At 38.4% G+C, this 19,501-nt stretch overlaps 1 protein-coding gene across 4 annotated transcripts in view; it reads left to right on the top strand.

Moving 5' to 3' along the window:
• The window catches only part of scara3 (scavenger receptor class A, member 3), a 29,837-nt gene extending 14,170 nt beyond the window's left edge, over positions 1-15,667 (top strand). For 3 of the 4 annotated variants that reach the window (XM_037750678.1, XM_037750679.1, XM_037750677.1), the window contains 11 exons: positions 3,322-3,357; positions 4,191-4,232; positions 5,106-5,225; positions 7,947-8,027; positions 9,164-9,282; positions 9,497-9,741; positions 10,366-10,585; positions 11,464-11,552; positions 11,826-12,018; positions 12,253-12,430; positions 12,853-15,667. In XM_037750678.1, the coding sequence (XP_037606606.1) occupies positions 3,322-3,357; positions 4,191-4,232; positions 5,106-5,225; positions 7,947-8,027; positions 9,164-9,282; positions 9,497-9,741; positions 10,366-10,585; positions 11,464-11,552; positions 11,826-12,018; positions 12,253-12,430; positions 12,853-13,331 (1,802 nt within the window). In that variant the 3' untranslated portion in view covers positions 13,332-15,667. Of the gene's footprint in view, positions 1-3,068; positions 3,214-3,321; positions 3,358-4,190; positions 4,233-5,105; positions 5,226-7,946; positions 8,028-9,163; positions 9,283-9,496; positions 9,742-10,365; positions 10,586-11,463; positions 11,553-11,825; positions 12,019-12,252; positions 12,431-12,852 lie in introns of those variants that run through there. The other variant, XM_037750676.1, reaches the window with a different exon arrangement.
• Positions 15,668-19,501: the final 3,834 nt, after the last annotated feature.

The raw sequence follows: 19,501 nt of genomic DNA, 5'->3' as shown, positions 1-19,501 counted from the left end.
TTCATTTGAAAGTAATGCATTACTTTACAATATTACTGTCCACTGTCTACAGAACGGGTCGTCCACTAATCGAAAGATCGGCGGTTCAATCCCAGGCTTCTCCAGTTCACATTTCAAAGTGTACTTGGGCAAGTTACTGAACCCAAAATTACTCCCGAAGGCTGTTTGTGAATGAGCATAAGATTAGGACCTGATGGGCAGGTTGGCACCTTGCATGTTAGCCTCAGCCATCAGTGGATGAATGTGTGAATGTTGGCATGCAACGCGCTTTGAGTGGTCTGAAGACAATATAAATGCAGATTCATTTTAAATGTATTAACATTACCGAAATCCTATTAATAACACGTTTATATTACGTTGTTACTGCTAAACTTAATATATTACTGTAATGCGTTACTCCTCCCAACACTGGTGTACAGTGGGTTTATCAGAACTTTTTTCCACTGAAACAGCTGCCCGCTGCTGTAAACAAGGTTAATGGGAGCAGTGACAGTGAACCAAAACATTAAAGATGTTTGCCAAAAAACAAAACAAAGAGATAATTAGATTACTTGCTCCACTCCACCTGTTGCCAAGTTTTCATGTTTCTGATAAAAGGCAAATACTGGCTTATCAGCCAACAGAGATATCAGTCAGTGTAACACTGGAAGAGTTTCCTCTTGTCCTCGTGAACTACCATGATGTGTTTTAGCAACTGCAGAGCAATGATTGAGTTTTCTGAATTTTCTGCCAAAGAATATTCTGAATGGACATGTAATTCTTTGTCTTTCTCACTCACTATCTTTATATCCTTTATTCCTCTCCTCCTGTTTTTTTTCTCCCTCTCTCCTCCCTCCATCATTATGTCAGCTTCAGTGTTTAGTGACTCAGATCTGACCTCAGTTGTTCCACCACAGACTGACATAAACATTCACCTCATCGTGGCGTTTACAGGCCAAGTGTACTTTTCTCTATCAAAACTTTACAGACATTGTTTTTGGAGATTATGTCATGTGTTTTCTTTATTTGGTTCAAGCCAAATTAAACAATACGTTCATTTGTGGAACATTTAAATTCTCAAATCTCACCCCCATAATGCAACACGCAGACTGTTATTTGCTTCTCAAGGACAGTGAATAAAAATAAACTGGTCCTCCCTTTTAATTCATTACAAATATTCAGTTTTAGGTCAAATATTTGCACTAAAACAGTCTGGTGTAGAAGTGCTGAGTCCATGAGGAATGATGCGGTTTCAGTCTGTTAAAAAAATATACTTTATTTATGACAAATTATGTTTTTATCACTTCAGATCTTCATCAAACATTGTGTGCAACTGCTCCTGGTTTTATTCTCTTCCCAGGCATGTTTCCTCTTGTTCTTGTTTTCTCTTCATGTTGAGCTGATTACTTGGTTAGCCACAGATATTGATCCACAGCAGGTTTCAGAAATTATTTTGCAACATCTTCTATTGGCTTGAGAAATGGAAACAGAAAAATAAAACTCAAAATGAACAGTAAACTAGTGAATTCACACAATTTTTCCACGTACATAAAAACACACTAAGAGGACAGAAGTCAAGGTTGCACAGTGGGAGTTACAGACAACAAAAGTCACACTGTATACATCTGCTCATTAGCATTTTGTATCCCTTACATTGAGTACAGTATTGCAAGTTTAAAAACAATTTTATTGTAATATTGGAGAAATTCATCAGAAACCTGTGTTTTCAGCACCAAACACTTACTGCCTCTTGGGTCCAAAGGTGGCTCTAAAAAAGTCTGCAGCTTGATCCTAATACATAAAAATGGCAGATTTATTCAGCTTGGATTGAGAACAACTACATTGGATTACAACCCAGTGACCCAGTTTCCTCTCAAACCATTGTGCTCTTATTATGTTCCAATATTTAGCCATGTTTACACCAAAATTGGAAGGAGATTATAATGGCCACTGTGTTTACTTGTGTAAATATGATTGGATGTTATTAGTCAGCTGATGAATGAGCAACCTATGCCAATCAGTGATTGCAAGCATGGCGTCAGATCTCTGCCTAAGATAACGCTAATGCTGCATTCACACCAGATCAGGCGTTGCAGCGATTGGGAGAGTCACTTTATGGCCACCTGACTTCACGAAGTTTAACGTCTTTTGCTCCCTCATGGCTGGGTTGTACAGCTCTGGATCGCCGGTTACGTAATTGGCCACCGCCGCGTGACGTCGGGTTGCGTTTCTCCAAAAGTTGATTCTTTTTCTACTTTTCTGGGTTTTGCGGGTTTTTTTGGCACACACTGCGGCCGCACTTCCCCTATTCAAAATAATTGGGAGGACTTTTTCACCGCACCGCCGGATCGTAGCCTAAGCCCCTTAACGTTCAACAAGAAAAACTCTTGAAACCTTTCAGAGCCACCTTAAAGCTCACTGGTGGATTCACAATCTACATATTCCTTTAAATCACGTCACGTCTGTCTAGACTCAGTCAACACATTTTCCACATTTCCACAATCACAGACATCACTGCAAAGTAATTTAGCTGTGCTCACTTTCAGGTGCAGCACTGAAGTAAGTCTGCAGTAGCATGTGTGACTGCATATATTACATTATACAGCAATGTTTCCGCAGTCTGACACTGTTTGCTTGAATGCCAGCTCCTTTGGCAGTATCAACACGGCCAACTCCACGTCCAACTGTCTCTCTTCAGCTACTCAACAACCTGCCAAACCTCTTTTTTTTCCTGTCAATGAGTGTATATGAATGTGTTTCCCAGCTCTTTTCATTCAGAAACAGCCTCCCCTGCAGCTCCACTGAGTGTTCTGTGCCGAAGGTGTGCAGTTTGGGTGGTGTACAGTTAATGACGTGTTGTATAAAGTCCATTGCTGTTACATACAGTTATGAAAACATGACGTTTAATGTATTCTTCTAGTCCTTGTGCGGTTTATAAGGCCCTCTGGTTGTGTTCTGTGGACGTCATGCTTCTTATTTCAGTCCTTATTTCAGCAAAGCCTGTGTGATGACAACCCTCCTCAGACACACAATACTCCCACCAGAATCAGCACACAAAACCAACAACTGTTCTCATGCTTTGCACCACTGTGAGGCTGTTTTCTCCTGAGTGGGCAGCTCAGCTCAGAGAAAACATTTGAGCAGAACAAAAACCTTCCTTATTATTGTGCTAAGATATCAGTCTCATACTGAACATGCACAGTACTATACGGAGACTTCAGGGGGAGGCAGCTGGTTTGTATGATTTATGACAGGAGTAATAAAACTTGTTGGTGGCTTCAGCAGAATTAGTTTCAGTCAGTTAAATGCCTTTTTTTCTTCTCTTTCTTTCTCTTTTGGCAGACAACTATGGTGGATACGAGAACCAGCTTTTTAAAGGTAATTATCAAGGTTTTTTCTATTGTCTAAGAAACATGAATGTCAACCAGTTCATTATACGTGATCATCAGCCACATGATAATGTCAATTTAGAAGTTATACTTTTTAATTTCCATAACTTTTTTCTAGTTGTTTGCTGCCCTTATACTTGATTTTGCAAGATTCACCTTGAAAAAAAAGTAAACAAGCTTTAAGCATGCTTTGAAGGGTGTTCCATTATGTGTTAAAAGAATAGTCTGACATTTTGGGACATTTAATAGCTTTCTTTAGGAGAGAAAGATGAGAAAATTGACACCACTCTCATGTCTCTGTATTAAGTAAGAGCTAGGATCAGGAGGAGATTTCCTGAGTTTAGTATTAAGACTGGAAGATAGCTAGTTAATGCTTCCAGCTTGACATGTTGTATCTTATTTGTTTAATCTGTGCACAAACAGAAATGCAAAAATGGCAATTTGCGGTGTTAGAGGGAGGCTAGGCTTCCTCCTGTTTACAGTCTTAATGCTAAACTAAGATACTCTCTAGTCTTCTAATCCAGCTCTCGGCAAGGAAGCAATTAAGTGACAAACTATTCCTTAAATTAAAACCCATCATTTGCAGAGTTGTAAGTCAAGCAAGGTCGGTTTAGTCCACGTTGTCTCTGTAAAAACAAATAAAAAGATGAGTAAGAAGAGTATAAAAGTGCAGTTTCAGTGATCTGCAGAGTGAATAATGTGACTCCCTTTTAGTACAAAACTATTAAAGCTTGTATATTACATGATGTCTTTGTTATCAGTAGTAGAACATTGTGTTTTCAATTTGTCATGTTTACATTTTTTCCTTGTCTTGTTTTTCAGAGGAGGATTTCAATGGAGAGGAGGAAATGCCTTCATTTAGAGGTGAAGGACACACACACACACACACACACACACACACACTCACTCTAACAGCAATAAATAATCTGCAATATAATAATAATAATAATAGTTATCAGCATTATGTTTTTATTCACCACTGACATACTGTGTATACATCGGCCACGTGTGTGTGCATGCATGACTTGTATAAACCTTTTCAAACTTGACAACATAAACCTTGTAAATGGGTCCCTTTATATTTCCTGTTGCAACGTTTGTTGATGCAGTAGCTGACAGGAAGTAAACTTGGACCAAAGCTGTTGCCCTAGCAATAGAATGGCAATGAAAAGGTCTATATATATATATATGCCTGATTGTGGCTCTGCGATGACACTGCATTTCAGATTTAGATTTTCCTAACATAACATACAGTGTTTGATAAAATAATTTTGTTAATCGATTAATAGTTTAGGTAATTTTTGAAGGGAAAAAATGCATTTCCTCAGTCTTCTATAATAATAAACTATGGTAAATAGCTTTAGGGACATTATATAGATCAATTTGGTCTTTTCAATACAATAATTGGCAGATTAATCAATGATGAAAATAATCAGTACTTCTACTCTACAGATAATATTATATTATAAATGTATATCACACTAAACTGTACATAACAGATACAGTAGGGGGCCATTCTTTGTAATGAGTATGTTTACTTATGATACTTAAGTACATGTATTGTTATTACATCGTAGTATATTTATATTGTGTCATCTCCAAACAGCTAAAACTGACATTATAACTCATATTTTGACAAAGTTGAATAATGAAATCAAATGTAGGCGCACATACTGTGACACAGATTGTGACATTTTTGTTTTTATTTATGTGTATATTGAATCATTATCCCTCCAGGTCGCAGCAGAGGTGGCTGTATGAGGTGCCAGCAGAGCCACTCGCTCCAGCTGGCTGTCAAAGTCCTCTATGGATTCGTTGCGTTCCTCATCATCACTGTGGCAGTGCTGGCATCACTTGGTGAGTAAAAGTCTCTAAGCCAGAAATAGCCCATATATTATATTATATCCCTCACAGAGACACTAATCTCTCAGGGAGGATGTAGTCAACAGCCTTTAATTAATCCCACATATTAATGCTGACACTACACATTAAGAGTGAGAAGTAGGCTTGTCATGGGGAAAAAATCATACTTTTCTATGTGTGTGTGTGCATCTTAATAAAACACGTAACTCCCATAGATCAAATGAATGTGGTCCTGGGCCCCGTGTGCCATGTTTTACCTGACAGCTGCTCAGCACCAGCAGATGCTTTTCACATTAACATCACTTTTTATTGGTTTTGAAAGCCGTAAATCTTCATCTTTTACTACCGTTTGGGGATCTCAAGAGTGGAGAGAGAGAGAGAGAGAGAGAGAGAGAGAGTGGGGCTTAGGGAGAGTGATGTAAAATCCCACAACACACGAACAAATTTTCATTCGGGTACAGAATGAATATTAATTTACTTACACATGTGCTGGAAACATGTAGATATACTGCACAGTTTCTGTCCCGCCACCAGCAGTTGGTGTTAGTTGGAACATTTTGTTGCTATAGTAACCACTACTGGCTGTGCTCCATAGCAGTTTAATGCTGAAACTCGTGAGCTTGTGTTTACAACATGGCGAGTCGTGTACACGATATACGTGGCGTTCAAGTGGTTTAGTCGTGAGAACACAGCTGCTAAGCAACGGCAATTATAACGTTACTATCCACGTCCAGAAGCCACAGAGGCTAATGATTTAGCAAGATAGTAAGCGGGTAACATAATGCAGAAAATGCAAAGGCATAATGACAGAGGAAAGAGATGAGGTCGTTGGGAATATCAACATTTTCCTCAAACATATTATAAAATTACCAAGAAAAACAATATACGACTACAATATATTAACTTATTATGCATCGTAAAATTAACTTCCATGGCCTCCGCCATTTCTGACAACGTCAACAAACACGTCACAACTCGTTAACTCTGAGCTTTCAGAAACTTTTCACTGACGAGGTTATGAATACGACATGAGGGAGGGGCGTTCATATGGACTCATCTCGTAAACATGGTAAACACGACCTCATTTGAAGGCACCATAACTAATTATGGCTAGAAATAACAAACGTGACGTCACGTTTGTTTTTCCGAGGTGGCCGGGAACTAGCCCTTCGCTGGGGAGAGAAATGGAAAACAATGGATGACAGCCAATTACATGTCACCACCACGTAATGCTCTGTTAAGAGGTCGTGGTCGTTACACATACTTCTTTACACAGCGTTGTCTGTTAGTTATACTGCCAATAATATTGAAAGTGCATGCATAGTGAGGGTAGAAGAGTTAAAGTGACACCAGCTGTTGCTAACAAGCAAATGTTTAACATTATAATAATATTAAACAATATCTTTCGTTGCTAAGTCAAATGTCTGCACAAAGATGAGATATCATCCTTAATTTCAATGGAGAATTTCAGCACCCTGCTGACAAGAACAATATTCTGGGGAAACATAATTATCATTTTGTAAATGTCAATATTTTGATATAGTATATTGAGCATCCACAGATAAATCAACATTTGCAAACATTCATTGTACCCAAATGTGTGCCAACACACATATAAACACGCACACCACACACACAGAATCCCTGCTCTTTTATATACAGAATCAGAGCTTAGTTTATATTTGTGTCAACGTCCAACACAGCTGTACAACACCAAAGCCCTGGAAACGTAAGTACAAACAGAAAAGATATTTCACTTGGCTGCACATCCCGACTGTGCATATGCACGAGGAAAAACAGAAACAAATAACCTTTGATTTTCTGTTCCCTGCTGAACATCTGTTTTATAAAAAACAAATTCTCCAGCAAACATCTGTGAAGTAACAAATGTGGAATGAAGTAACACATCATTCAGCTCTTTGTATCTAGGAAAACAAGCAGGATTGTTGGGAGGGAAATACATATTGCCAAAAACAAATACTGCTGGTAACGCATGTGAAGAAATCTATAGGGGCTGATTTGCACAGTCTATACTTATATTGCTTAAGCATTTTTGCACAGAATTTACCAAAAGCCCCGAGCCATGTTCAGCGTCACTGTCACAGCAGCTAATGCAGTAGAGCAGGTGGTATGTGCACAACGCATGTGGAAGCATTTCTATATGCAAACACATTATGGAACAGACCTGCATTAATCCCCCGAGTCGGGGCTTACGATGCTGAAAAAGGTCTGCGAACACACATTATACTAACTTACACTCTCTTGCACACTTCTTAAACTCACACTCACTAAATGGTTGTTGCTCTCTTGGGAAATATGTTGGGGGAACAGGGCCTGGCCATCTGGCTAAACCAATATTAATCTGTGTTTTGGTTACTTTTTTTAGCTAATGAAAACGTTACGTGTTTTGTTGTCAGGGCTTGAATTAAAACTTCCTGTTTTTACTCCGTTAAATACTTCCCATGTCCTGTTAACACTGAAGTACTGCTGATGTTAATCATTTCTGTATCTACTCCTCGGTGTTCAGGTTATTTTCATGATTATTTGCATGTTTAAAGCTCATCGGTTTACCTCCCCATTGACTTACACTGACTTTCACAAGAATAAAACTGTGTTCCTTTGCTGAAATGTAAATCCTGAATAAGAGTATGCAATTTTACAACCCTTGAACATTTTTTTCTTTAATTAACTTGATCGACTTCTCTGTGTCTCCAGTGTTCAGGAAGGTTGACAACCTGTCTGAGGAGGAGTCCGTCTACCACAACAAGATCACCAGGGCTCAGCAAGGAATAGACGGTAAAGTAGCTGGAATTACTTACAAATGGTAATTTTTATGCCTCCACGCCAGCGACAGCTGTGGCTGGAAACATTATGATTTCAGGTTATACGACTGGTCCATTCTCATGAAGCAACATCTCAGGAACGCCTGGAGGGAATTTCTTCAAATTTGGCACAAACGTGAACTTGGACTCAAGGATGAACTGATTCGATTTTGGTGCCCAAAGGTCAAAGGTCACTGTGACCTCACAAAACACATTTTTGGCCATAACTCAAGAATTCAAATGCTAATTATGATCATTTCACACAAATATGATAAAATTAGGAAGAGATGACATTTTGCAACTGCAACTTGACTGGTTGGCGGAGGCATACAACCATGAGGTGGTAATTCTAGTTTTATATTGATTCAAGTTGGCCCAATAGACCCTAAACAAAAGCAATGGAAAGACACTTATGCACACAGTGAACATAGAGTTCTTCAAAGTTTCTTGAGTAATAACTAAAAAGGATGTTTTTTTAAATATACAAATGGGAAATTTGGTTTACTTTCCTACTAATTTTGAGGATTTCATACATTCTTAGAAACTCCAATAAATTGATTAATTTACAGCCTTCTGGTCTTGAGATTATTAATTGTTCGCAAGTTCATTCTTGACCTCGACAATACAATTTCACCACAAGGTCCATTCCCAAGCTATTCTGGATCTTTTGCTCAGTTGTCATGGAAATGTAGACGTTCAAGTTTCCATTTTTCTGAGCACATTAAGGACTTCTCGTTCATGTTGGCTTAAAAATTGAGAGTTGACAAAAATAATCTCACAGCAAAGTTAATTTAGTAGCTGTTTGGAACAGTTACAGTAACATTTAGTGATAATAAGTATCTTCCCATCTGCTGGGAAAGACGATATGAACCTGAACAGCCAATAAATGGACCTTGTGGTGCGATTATTTTGTCAAGTACATAAATATATGTGCATGTGTACCAGGTGTTTTAAGGTCATCCATGAAGTGTGAAGCATTACGGATGATTAAGTGTGATGTCAGGCGAGCTCAAAAGATGTTTTTCTCTCCCACACATATGGTTACCAGAAGCGTTTATATATCATATACAGACATCTAGACTTCTCATCTCCCCTCCTTTTCTGTCTCAGATCTGAGCTCCACCTCTAACTGTTCTGGCTGTCTGGATGTGACTCTGTACAGCGAGGAGATCAGCAGGCTGAAGAGGGAGTTTGAGGACATCCAGAGAATGATACTGGGACAGGAGCAGGTACTGTGTGGCGAATAACAAAACAAGATCTAAGAGACGAAGGCGACATCTTCGACTTTCTTGTTTTGTTCAACCAAAAGTCCAAAACCCAAAGATACTTAATTTGTAAAAATAAAAAACAGATCATTACATTTGAGCTTTGAGAAAATAAAAATCTTATACAGATCAATTTCTGATCACAATCTCTGCCTCTTTGATCCCTGCCCCCCTCCAGGTCCTGGACCAGGCCTCACAGACCCAGACCACGCTAAAGACCACCAGCAACCGGCTGACACGCGACATGCAAAACCACCTCATATCAATCAAACTTCTCAACCAGTCGCTGGAAAGATACATGGATCGGGTGGAGGGCTGGAAGGACGTGATGGAGGAAACTGAAGAGAAAATGAAGACGCTGGGGGACGATCAGTACGACATCAAAGCTACAGCTCAGCAGGTTAACACCACGGTGGCACTCAGGTGAATGAAAAGACGTGTTTTATACTCGAAACACAGATAGCGACTATTGACTATGAATTACTATAGTATAGTGTTCATTTTGTCAGCTATTCTTAGATTTAGTCTTAGTCCTGAGATCAAACATCCATGGTGGTTTTAATCATATTTAGTCAACCTCATCTAAAGATTAGTTGACAAAAGACACATATTATAAAGACAGGTAACAACGACAACAACGGGCAATCGTGTTGATTTAAGTCTGTAATTTTTTAGGCCTTAGTGTTTTACTAGTTTAATGATTTTATCAACCCCATACTGGATTATTATCACGTCTTGTTAGCTACACGTGTTTATGACCTTTTAGTGAACTGACCTAGTGGGAACTTCAAATCAGTGGCTGACAGCAGGCAAGAAGCCAGAGTAATAGCCACAACTGCAGTTTTCTGACAAGCAAATCCTTATTTACGAAGGCAAAGTACAATAACAATAACATCTGGGATTTCCCATTTGAAGAAGGCACAGCTGGGACACATAACACGTAAACCTACTATAGAGTGTGACCAATGGGAGTTTATCATCCATCTTTTTTTATTTGTTTTTTAAACTGCCCCTCACATGTCTTCTGTGTTTGCCTCTGCCCTCCAGTACAATGTGGATAGATGCCCTGCAGAGAAAAGCAGATGAGGAGACTCTGGTCCTCCATAAGTTAACCACCGACTGGCAGAACTACAGCCGAGTTCTGACCACCATCAAATCCAACACCAGCAGCACCACGCAAACGATGCGCTTCCTCCAAAACAACATCATAGCAGATCACCAGAGAACCGCCATGTCCACTGAGGTGTACTACGACCTCACCCAGCAGGTGTGTGAGTTTGTGTTTGTGTTTGCAAGTTTGATTTAAAAAGAACAAAACATTCCTTTAGGAAAAAGAAGAGTTGTTGGCTGAATCCTGTTGTTTCCTTTTTCTGTTTCTTTTACTTGTACACCAGTAAGACCAATTTGAATCTCGAAAGTGCTGACACAGTGAGGACATTTTGGACATTTTGGACATTTCTTACCTCGTAAAAAGTATTTTTGAGGGTTAAGACTTGGTTTTAGAAGTAAAGTTAAAATCAAGGTTTGAATCTATGTAACGCATTACCAAAAATTCTCAAATAGTGGCACCTCAATGACAAAGAGAACTAGGCTTTTATTTGGAAAAGGTATACATTAGAGATAGGCTTTTTCTCCTGATTCCCAATTAATACAAACTCAAAACTTCCTACATATTTACCTCTTGTCTTGATAAATTCACTATTAATGTTATGTACATTTCCACAGCACTGATTCCATCAGCACACCAACAACAATAGAGTCATGTCATACTCAACACAGAAATGCTGTTTTCATTCCCCAATTAACTCCAGTCCTGTCACTTTAACATGATTCCTGATCAATGTTAAGCTATCATGAATGCAACTCAACCCCAGCAGGTTTTCCACATTAATAGTCTTCCAGTCTGCCTGTGACTGGTAGGCTTTTAATGTGAAAAATGTAGTTTAAATGACGGCAACTTAACATTGATTGGGAAAAAAACTGTGTATTGCTGTGGAAATACATTATTATGCTGAACCGACCATGCTACAGGTGATTTCATTCCCCTCAATGATTTTATTTACCTGACCTTTATATGAGAATTAGCAGTGTGTCAATGAGGGTCCTCACAAGTAAAGAAGTACATCATGTCTGTATTTCCTCCAGGTGATGAACCTGCAGATGCAGCTTGACAATGTGACGTCTTTCATGGATGAACACGAGGAGAACATGCATGACCTTCACTACCATTCCAGGTAACACACACATGTACTATTATATATGAGATGACATTGTATTGACTTACACAAATTCCTTAGAGGTGAACCGTAACCTTTCATGCCTGATCCCTGCCTTTGCTCCAAAACTTGACCCCTGACCCTAATCTCAACTTTTACCACTTGGCTGGTGATGTCGGTAGGCATGTGCACAAAAGGGGTTAACCCCATAAACCCCAAACATAAACCAACCGCCCCCTCAGGAAAAAATAACAACTCACACTGTAACCATCCTCAACCGTCCCTCTTTAGGTACTATGAGAACCGGACAGGTGAGCGTTTCTCTGCATTGGATGGTCGTCTGAATTCCATCTCCATGGAGATCGACACGATCTCCTCCAGCATCAACGCCACCGTCAGCCACGTCCAGAGCATGTACAAGTATATCAACATCGAGAGCTCGTCCTGCCAGGGTCGCATGGGCAGACACACTGAAGACCTACAGGTAGGAAACGCCGTTCCATGTATTCTGTTGACAGCGATGGCGTATCACTTAGCTTAAATATTGGCTGAGATGATTTTTAACTTTTTGACACTTTGCCCAGTCTGCCAATGAGATGTTCTGTACTTTAGTTTACCAGATTTCTCTATTCTTTGTGTTTGTGTACTTGCTGATTTTCCCATTTTTGCTCCTATCTTTATCCTCACTTCCTCTTCTTCTTCCTCCTCTTTTGTCCAGAACCTGAACAACACCGTCTTGTTACTCCTCGACTTGGCCGAAATACTGAGACAACAAAACATGTTGTTGACTGTCCGACTGGACGTGGACGTCAGGAACCTGTCCATGGTGATGGAGGAGATGAAGCTCGTGGATGTTCACCATATCCAGCTCATAAAGAACTTCACTATACTAAAAGGTACGGTAGATGTTGTCACATATGGATGCAAATTGTAAGCACTTTCCTTAATCGATCATTGGTAAGACTAACAATCAATCAACTGATTAATCGTAATTTAAAAAAACATACAAATTGTGCATTTACGAAATAATACCAATTGCGATTTTCCTCAATCAAAGCCTTGTTTCCACAGCAACATATTGCATATTCTCTGACAGCATTGCATAGCCTAAGAAACATGTAGGGGATAATGTATAGTGAGCCGGTCATTGTTGTGAAATAAACCCCGACAGGGTGCTAGTTATCGTCGACTAAAACTATGAAGGATAAAAATGACTAAAATGTGTCTAACACTAATCAGCATTTTCATTTTAAGACTAAGACTAAATTTAAAATAGCTGCCAAAATGAACACTGAACCTCACCGTCCTCTCTCAACAGGTGCTCCTGGAAAACCAGGGCCCAAAGGGAACCGTGGTGAGACCGGCTCTAAAGGACCTGTGGGACTGACTGGGAGCAAAGGCGACCGAGGCCCTATAGGAGGCCGAGGAACTGCTGGAGAGAAGGGTTCTCCTGGGCCCACAGGAGTACTGGGGGAAACAGGCCCCATTGGCAATAGAGGAGCAGTAGGAGTCAAAGGAGTTAAAGGAGCTATTGGCCCGCCAGGACCAGGTGGTCAGAAGGGCGAGAATGGTAACCCTGGCCTAGACGGTCTAGACGGCAGCCCGGGACACGGAGGGATTCCAGGGATCCAGGGTCAGGTAGGACTACCGGGCATTATTGGGCCACCAGGAGCAAGGGGAAAACCAGGGCCAGTAGGGGCACCTGGACCACCAGGAACACCTGGACCTCCAGGCGTGCCTTACCCCCACATCCAGGAGCGGACCGTGACACCTGCTACGGCGTCCAAGAGACAGTAGGAAGATGGACGAAGACGTTGGACTCGGAGGTGATTTTGTCCGGTACAAAGAAGAACTATTGACAGATGAAGGAATATCATCCATTGCGACTGGAGACGCAGTAATCCATTTTTGATGGGATTACGCAAGACAGTCGAGAGCTTCGTGAACAAATGTGACAAATGGAATTGAAGACGGGGCTTTAAAGGAGGCATTCCCCTGATATTATGACACGGCCACATGAAATGAACCAAGAGGAAGTTCTAGAAAATAGGAAACAGAACTGAACTGTTGTTGAGAAGCGAGACAGACAGAAGAGCACCTAAAGCCAGAAATGGACTGTGTTTGGACAGATTATAAATATTGTGGTATGTTGAGAGAAAACTGCCTTCACACTACACATGGCTCTCATTATTACTTTTGATGGCTCTGACCTTGTACATCATAGCCAAAGAAAACCCAAAGACAGCCCGTCCATCTATACATGACATATTTTTAACAGAATTAAAAACACGTCTTAGACGATGAGATCAACGGTAATAAAAAACACACCTATTGAAGTCTTGTTGAGTGGACTGGAAGCAAAGGAATGTTTGAGGTTGTTATCAAACCACCAAAACCTCATGGGGCGTAATAAATAGGAGAGCTGTTAACCACAGATTTGGACTGAAGTAGTGGTGTTTTCCCATCCAAAGGTTTACATTCCCATGCACTGCTATATGGGCACAGAAAATATCTCTTTGTTTTTACATTATGTACATAATGACACATCTGATGGATGGCACTTTATTGGTTCTGAAGGCCTTCACACAGCGGGGACGTGAAGTATAAACAACACAAAAATGCGAAATACTCGCCTAAAATTTTATATGTCTTTTATTGTGAAAGGTAAGAACGGAAGGAGTGGCTCTGGTCTGCGCCGTCCTGGTTCGGACTACTGAGCCTCTGTGTTGTTGTTATTGTGTCATAAATATAGACGCAACTCAACTGGTTGCACACAATGTGATTGGTTGATGCCTGTTATCGCGACGCAACCGACAATCGACTTTGTTCCAAAAAAATGAAAAATGCTAATTAATCGCATGAAAAAAAAACGCTTCCAGTGTGTAAAGGCCTTTAAAGTGTAAAAAATAAAATGAGTTTGCTTTTGGTATTTCAGAGCGGGTACTCTGAAGACATTTCTTTCATCCTTCGGGCAAAGCTGTCATTTTATGATCAGTGTTGAATCAGTGAATAGACTCTTGTGGGAGGCGACATTGCACTCAGCAGAGAGTGCCTGTTTCATTGGTGAAGGTTATCCCCGCCCCTACAATTAAGCCACGCCCCCTTTCACTACTCCTGAACTGTTTGCCGTAGACTTTTTAGGAGGCATCATTGGACTCTTTAGCCACACCCCCTTTCGTAACTCATGATCCATTTGTCGTAGACTCTTGTAGGAGGCATCATTGGACTCTTTAGCCACGCCCTCTTTCGTAACTCATGATCCATTTGTCGTAGACTCTTGTAGGAGGCATCATTGGACTCTTTAGCCCCGCCCCCTTTCATAACTCAAACTGTTTGTTGTAGACTCTTGTGGGAGGCATCATTGGACTCTTTAGCCGCGCCCCCTTTCATAACTCATGAACCATTTGTCGTAGACACTTGTAGGAGGCATCATTGGACTCTTTAGCCCCGCCCCCTTTCATAACTCATGAACCATTTGTCGTAGACTCTTGTGGGAGGCATCATTGGACTCTTTAGCCACGCCCCCTTTCGTAACTCATGAACCGTTTGTCGTAGACTCTTGTGGGAGGTGTCATTGCACTCAGCAGATAGTTCCTGTTTCATTGGTGAAGGGCACGCCACAAGAGTCTATGACAAACGGTTTATGAGTTATAAAAGGGGCGTGGCTAAAGAGTCCAATGATAAAATTAAATTGTAGGCGCAGGGATAACCTTCGGTTCATGCTAATGAGCGTGGTATCAATTTTCTCATCCAACTCATGGAAAGAAAGTAAATCATATTTCACAAAATGTTGAACTATTCCTTTTAGGAGTTATGAACGCAAGGTAGGTCACACATAAATGAATAACAATGTTTGTAAACATGTCAAGTAATAAAATAAAAATCACCAAAGTTGTTTGTTTTTCTGCCGCAGGAGTGTTACATGTGCTTCAGTTTCTATTATTAACACTTGAGATAGCAGAGTAATGACTTGTTAGAGAGTTTTGGTCTTATGATACACACATAAATAACCTTTTATATCACAGAAAAAAAACGTCTTACAAAAAGGGAAACATACTATTTTTGTAAACCTGTGTGTTGTAATGAAATGCGACTGGTTTGCATCGAACTTCAATAAAGCTTTTTTTAACAGACTCGTTGTCGTCAGTATCCTGCTGTACTTCTAAAGCGGAGTGCTATTGTTGCCGTGTGAGGGAAAGGGAGCAGCCATTAATTCAAAACACATGTCAAACCCCTCCCATTAGAGGTTTGCTTCCACTGAGTCAAAGATAGTGGGTTGTCTAGATTTACCCTGTTGTTTTAACATAGGTGGCTGTTTCTGCAAGACACTCCCAAATTAAAAAAAGCAACCTCTATGAATGAGTATGTAATACAAATTACATGTAGAAGTTAGGTTTTTAATTTGTAACATGTTTATTTTTGCATGGTTTTCATCACTTGGTCTTACTAAATGTCTTTACCGCAACATTAACAATAACGTTCATTTTATACATTTAAATTAATTTCCATCAAGCTTTGTGCATCATTGTAAATATTGATATAAAACATTTTCTAAAAATAGGATTAATGATTTTCTCTACACCCTGAAGACAGTAACCATAGATGTCTTCTTCATACACAAAAACAATGTAAATGTTTTTTTATGACAGATATTGCAATTCTAATGTCTAATGTGTCCTAATGTAAGTAGATTTGTTTGGCTTTGAATAAAACTTTTTCTACGGTATTTGTTCTGTGTCGCGGTAAAGACAAAAACAAATAAATAATTTTAATATGGTGTAAAGTAATATGTACAGTATATGAAACAATTCCATTTGAAATAATGTCATATTGTAATTGAATTAGCTGATTTTACATAACTTAACATAAAGAAAAGTGGTGTTTGGACCCATAAAATGCTTCATAAATATTATTAAATCACATTATTTAGTAATTATTATTTTATGTCTAGATGGGTAACAACACTGTGTATATGTTTATCAAGGATTGGACTGCAAGTTTGAAAATAAATCAAAAATGTCATTGCTAGGACTTGCCCGTAGTTGCAGAAACACAGAAGTACTTGTAGTTCATAGTAGAATCTAGTAAAGTGTAGGTTACAGATGTCCAAAAATAAGAGTTAAGGATCAAAATAATACCTTTGATATGCCCAAAATCATCAGTTTTATGCTAAAGGAAAGCATTTATCCTCTTCAAGATGCTTTTCAGAATATTTCAATATCTGAAAAAGGCGTATGTGGGTGTGTTGTTGCTGATGACCTCCCTGCAGCAGGCGGCTCTGATCTCGTGCTGACTGATATTTTCACATTTCTCTCTCTTTCTCCGTGCTGGAACATGACAGGCCTTGTGGGATGTAAGGAACCTGATCTCCAACAAAAACTTCCTTCAAGAATCCACCCAAATCCCTTATTCCTGCAGTCCTCATAACTATTAGTTACGAGCACGGAACATTTGCTTTAAATCTCTCGCTGTTTTCACCTCAGAAACCTGAAGCGAAAGCAAAAAAATTGCTGCTGTTTCTGATCTACGAGGCAGGAAAGTATGGCCGATATAAAACCCGGGATTAGATTTATATATTTGAATTCTTTATTCACACGTCAGACGCCCTTCAATCTGACTAGCACCATCTCTCTGCTCGTGGTAAGGGAGACCTCCTGCAGACAAACTATTCCCACATGTGGAGCCATAAATCACCAGAGGACTGTTGCTAAATTGTTGGACAGGGCAACAACAGAGGTCACCACATGCAGCCACAAGAGGAACACGCTGAGAAAGCAAAGAGACAGTGGAAGAAAGACAGAGAATTGATGGGAAATGTGAAAAAGAGAAGGAAAGGACTATAAATTCACTAGAAACCGTTCTCATCCCAACTCATCACGATGCATAGGCGAGCTGTTTTTGCCTTTGGGTGCCCAAATTTTGTGAATCTCACCAAGGTGATAATTGTCACGAAATCACTTTTTATTGTGTTTGCTTTAATAATTATTAACGAAATACGACACAAAAGAACATTTTGTACATTTTAAAGTTAAATGCATCAATCTGGTGCACTGGAGCCGTGAGCCACCTTTACCCTCGCGCCCTGAGCCAGTCGCGGTGGAGGAAACGCTCAAAATTGAAACAAAAGTCTAAACAATATCTGAAAGAGGTAAAAAAAAAAAAAAAAGTCTGAAAAAAACCCAACGAAAAATGTCTGAAAAAAAAGTTTGAAAAAAAAGTCCGAAAAATGTCGGAAAAAAAGTTTGAAAAAGAAAGTCCGAAAAATGTCTGAAAAATAAGTTTGAAGAAAAAAGTCCGAAAAATGTTGGAAAAAAAGTTTGAAAAAGAAAGTCCGAAAAATGTCTGAAAAAAAAGTTTGAAAAAAAAAGTTTGAAAAAAAAGTTTGAAAAAAAAAGTTTGAAAAAAAAAGTTTGAAAAATGTTGGAAAACAAAAGTTTGAAAAAAAAGTCTTAAAAAAGTCTGAAAAAAAAGTTTGAAAAAAAGGTTTGAGAAATGTTGGAAAACAAAAGTCTAAACAATGTCTTATAAAGGTAAAAAAAAAAAAAAGGTCTAAAAAATGTCTGAAAAATAAGTTTGAAAAAAAAAGTCCAAAAAATGTTGGAAAACAAAAGTTTGAAAAATGTTGGAAGACAAAAGTCTAAACAATGTTGGGAAAAGGTAAAAAAAAAAAAAAAAGTCTGAAAAAAAAGTCCGAAAAATGTCTGAGAAAAAAGTTTGAAAAAAAAAGTCAGAAAAATGGCTGAAAAAATGGCTGAAAAAAAAGTTTAAAAAAAAAAAGTCCGAAAAAAGTCTGACAAAAGGTTTGAAAGAAAAGTCCGAAAAATGTCTGAAAGAAAGGTTTGAAAAAAAAGTCCGAAAAATGTCTGAAAGAAAAGTTTGAAAAAAAAGTCCGAAAAATGTCTGAAAAAAAAGTTTGAAAAAAAGTTTGAAAAAAAGTTTGAAAAAAAGTCCGAAAAATGTCCGAAAAAAAGTTTGAAAAAAAAAGTTTGAAAAAAAAGTCTGAAAAAAGTCTGAAAAAAAAGTTTGAAAAAAAGGTTTGAGAAATGTTGGAAAACAAAAGTCTAAACAATGTCTGATAAAGGTAAATAAATGTCCGAAAAAAGTCTGACAAAAGGTTTGAAAGAAAAGTCCGAAAAATGTCTGAAAGAAAGGATTGAAAAAAAAGTCCGAAAAATGTCTGAAAAAAAAGTTTGAAAAAAAGTCCGAAAAATGTCTGAGAAAAAAGTTTGAAAAAAAAGTCAGAAAAATGTTGGAAAAAAAAGTTTGAAAAAAAAAGTTTGAAAAAAAAAGTCCGAAAAAAGTCTGACAAAAGGTTTGAAAGAAAAGTCCGAAAAATGTCTGAAAGAAAGGTTTGAAAAAAAAGTCCGAAAAATGTCTGAAAGAAAAGTTTGAAAAAAAAGTCCGAAAAATGTCTGAAAAAAAAGTTTGAAAAAAAGTTTGAAAAAAAGTCCGAAAAATGTCCGAAAAAAGTTTGAAAAAAAGTTTGAAAAAAAAAGTTTGAAAAAAAAAGTTTGAAAAATGTTGGAAAACAAAAGTTTGAAAAATGTTGGAAAACAAAAGTTTGAAAAAAAAGTCTGAAAAAAGTCTGAAAAAAAAGTTTGAAAAAAAGGTTTGAGAAATGTTGGAAAACAAAAGTCTAAACAATGTCTGATAAAGGTAAAAAAAAAAAAAAATGTCTGAAAAATGTCTGAAAAATAAGTTTGAAAAAAAAAATCCGAAAAATGTTGGAAAACAAAAGTTTGAAAAATGTTGGAAGACAAAAGTCTAAACAATGTCGGGAAAAGGTAAAAAAAAAAAAAAAAAGTCTGAAAAAAAAGTTTGGAAAAAAAAAGTCCGAAAAATGTTGGAAAACAAAAGTCTAAACAAAGTCTGAAAAAACAGTAATTTTACCTCACAGAACGTGGGAGGATACATACAACGTCACTTCAAAAACCTCCTTTAGTTATTTCCAAACTTAGCAAGGCTAA

Source organism: Sebastes umbrosus, chromosome 18, assembly GCF_015220745.1.
Source record: "Sebastes umbrosus isolate fSebUmb1 chromosome 18, fSebUmb1.pri, whole genome shotgun sequence".
NCBI classification, from domain to species: Eukaryota; Metazoa; Chordata; class Actinopteri; order Perciformes; family Sebastidae; genus Sebastes; species Sebastes umbrosus.
This window is presented reverse-complemented; position numbering and strand designations above follow the sequence as displayed.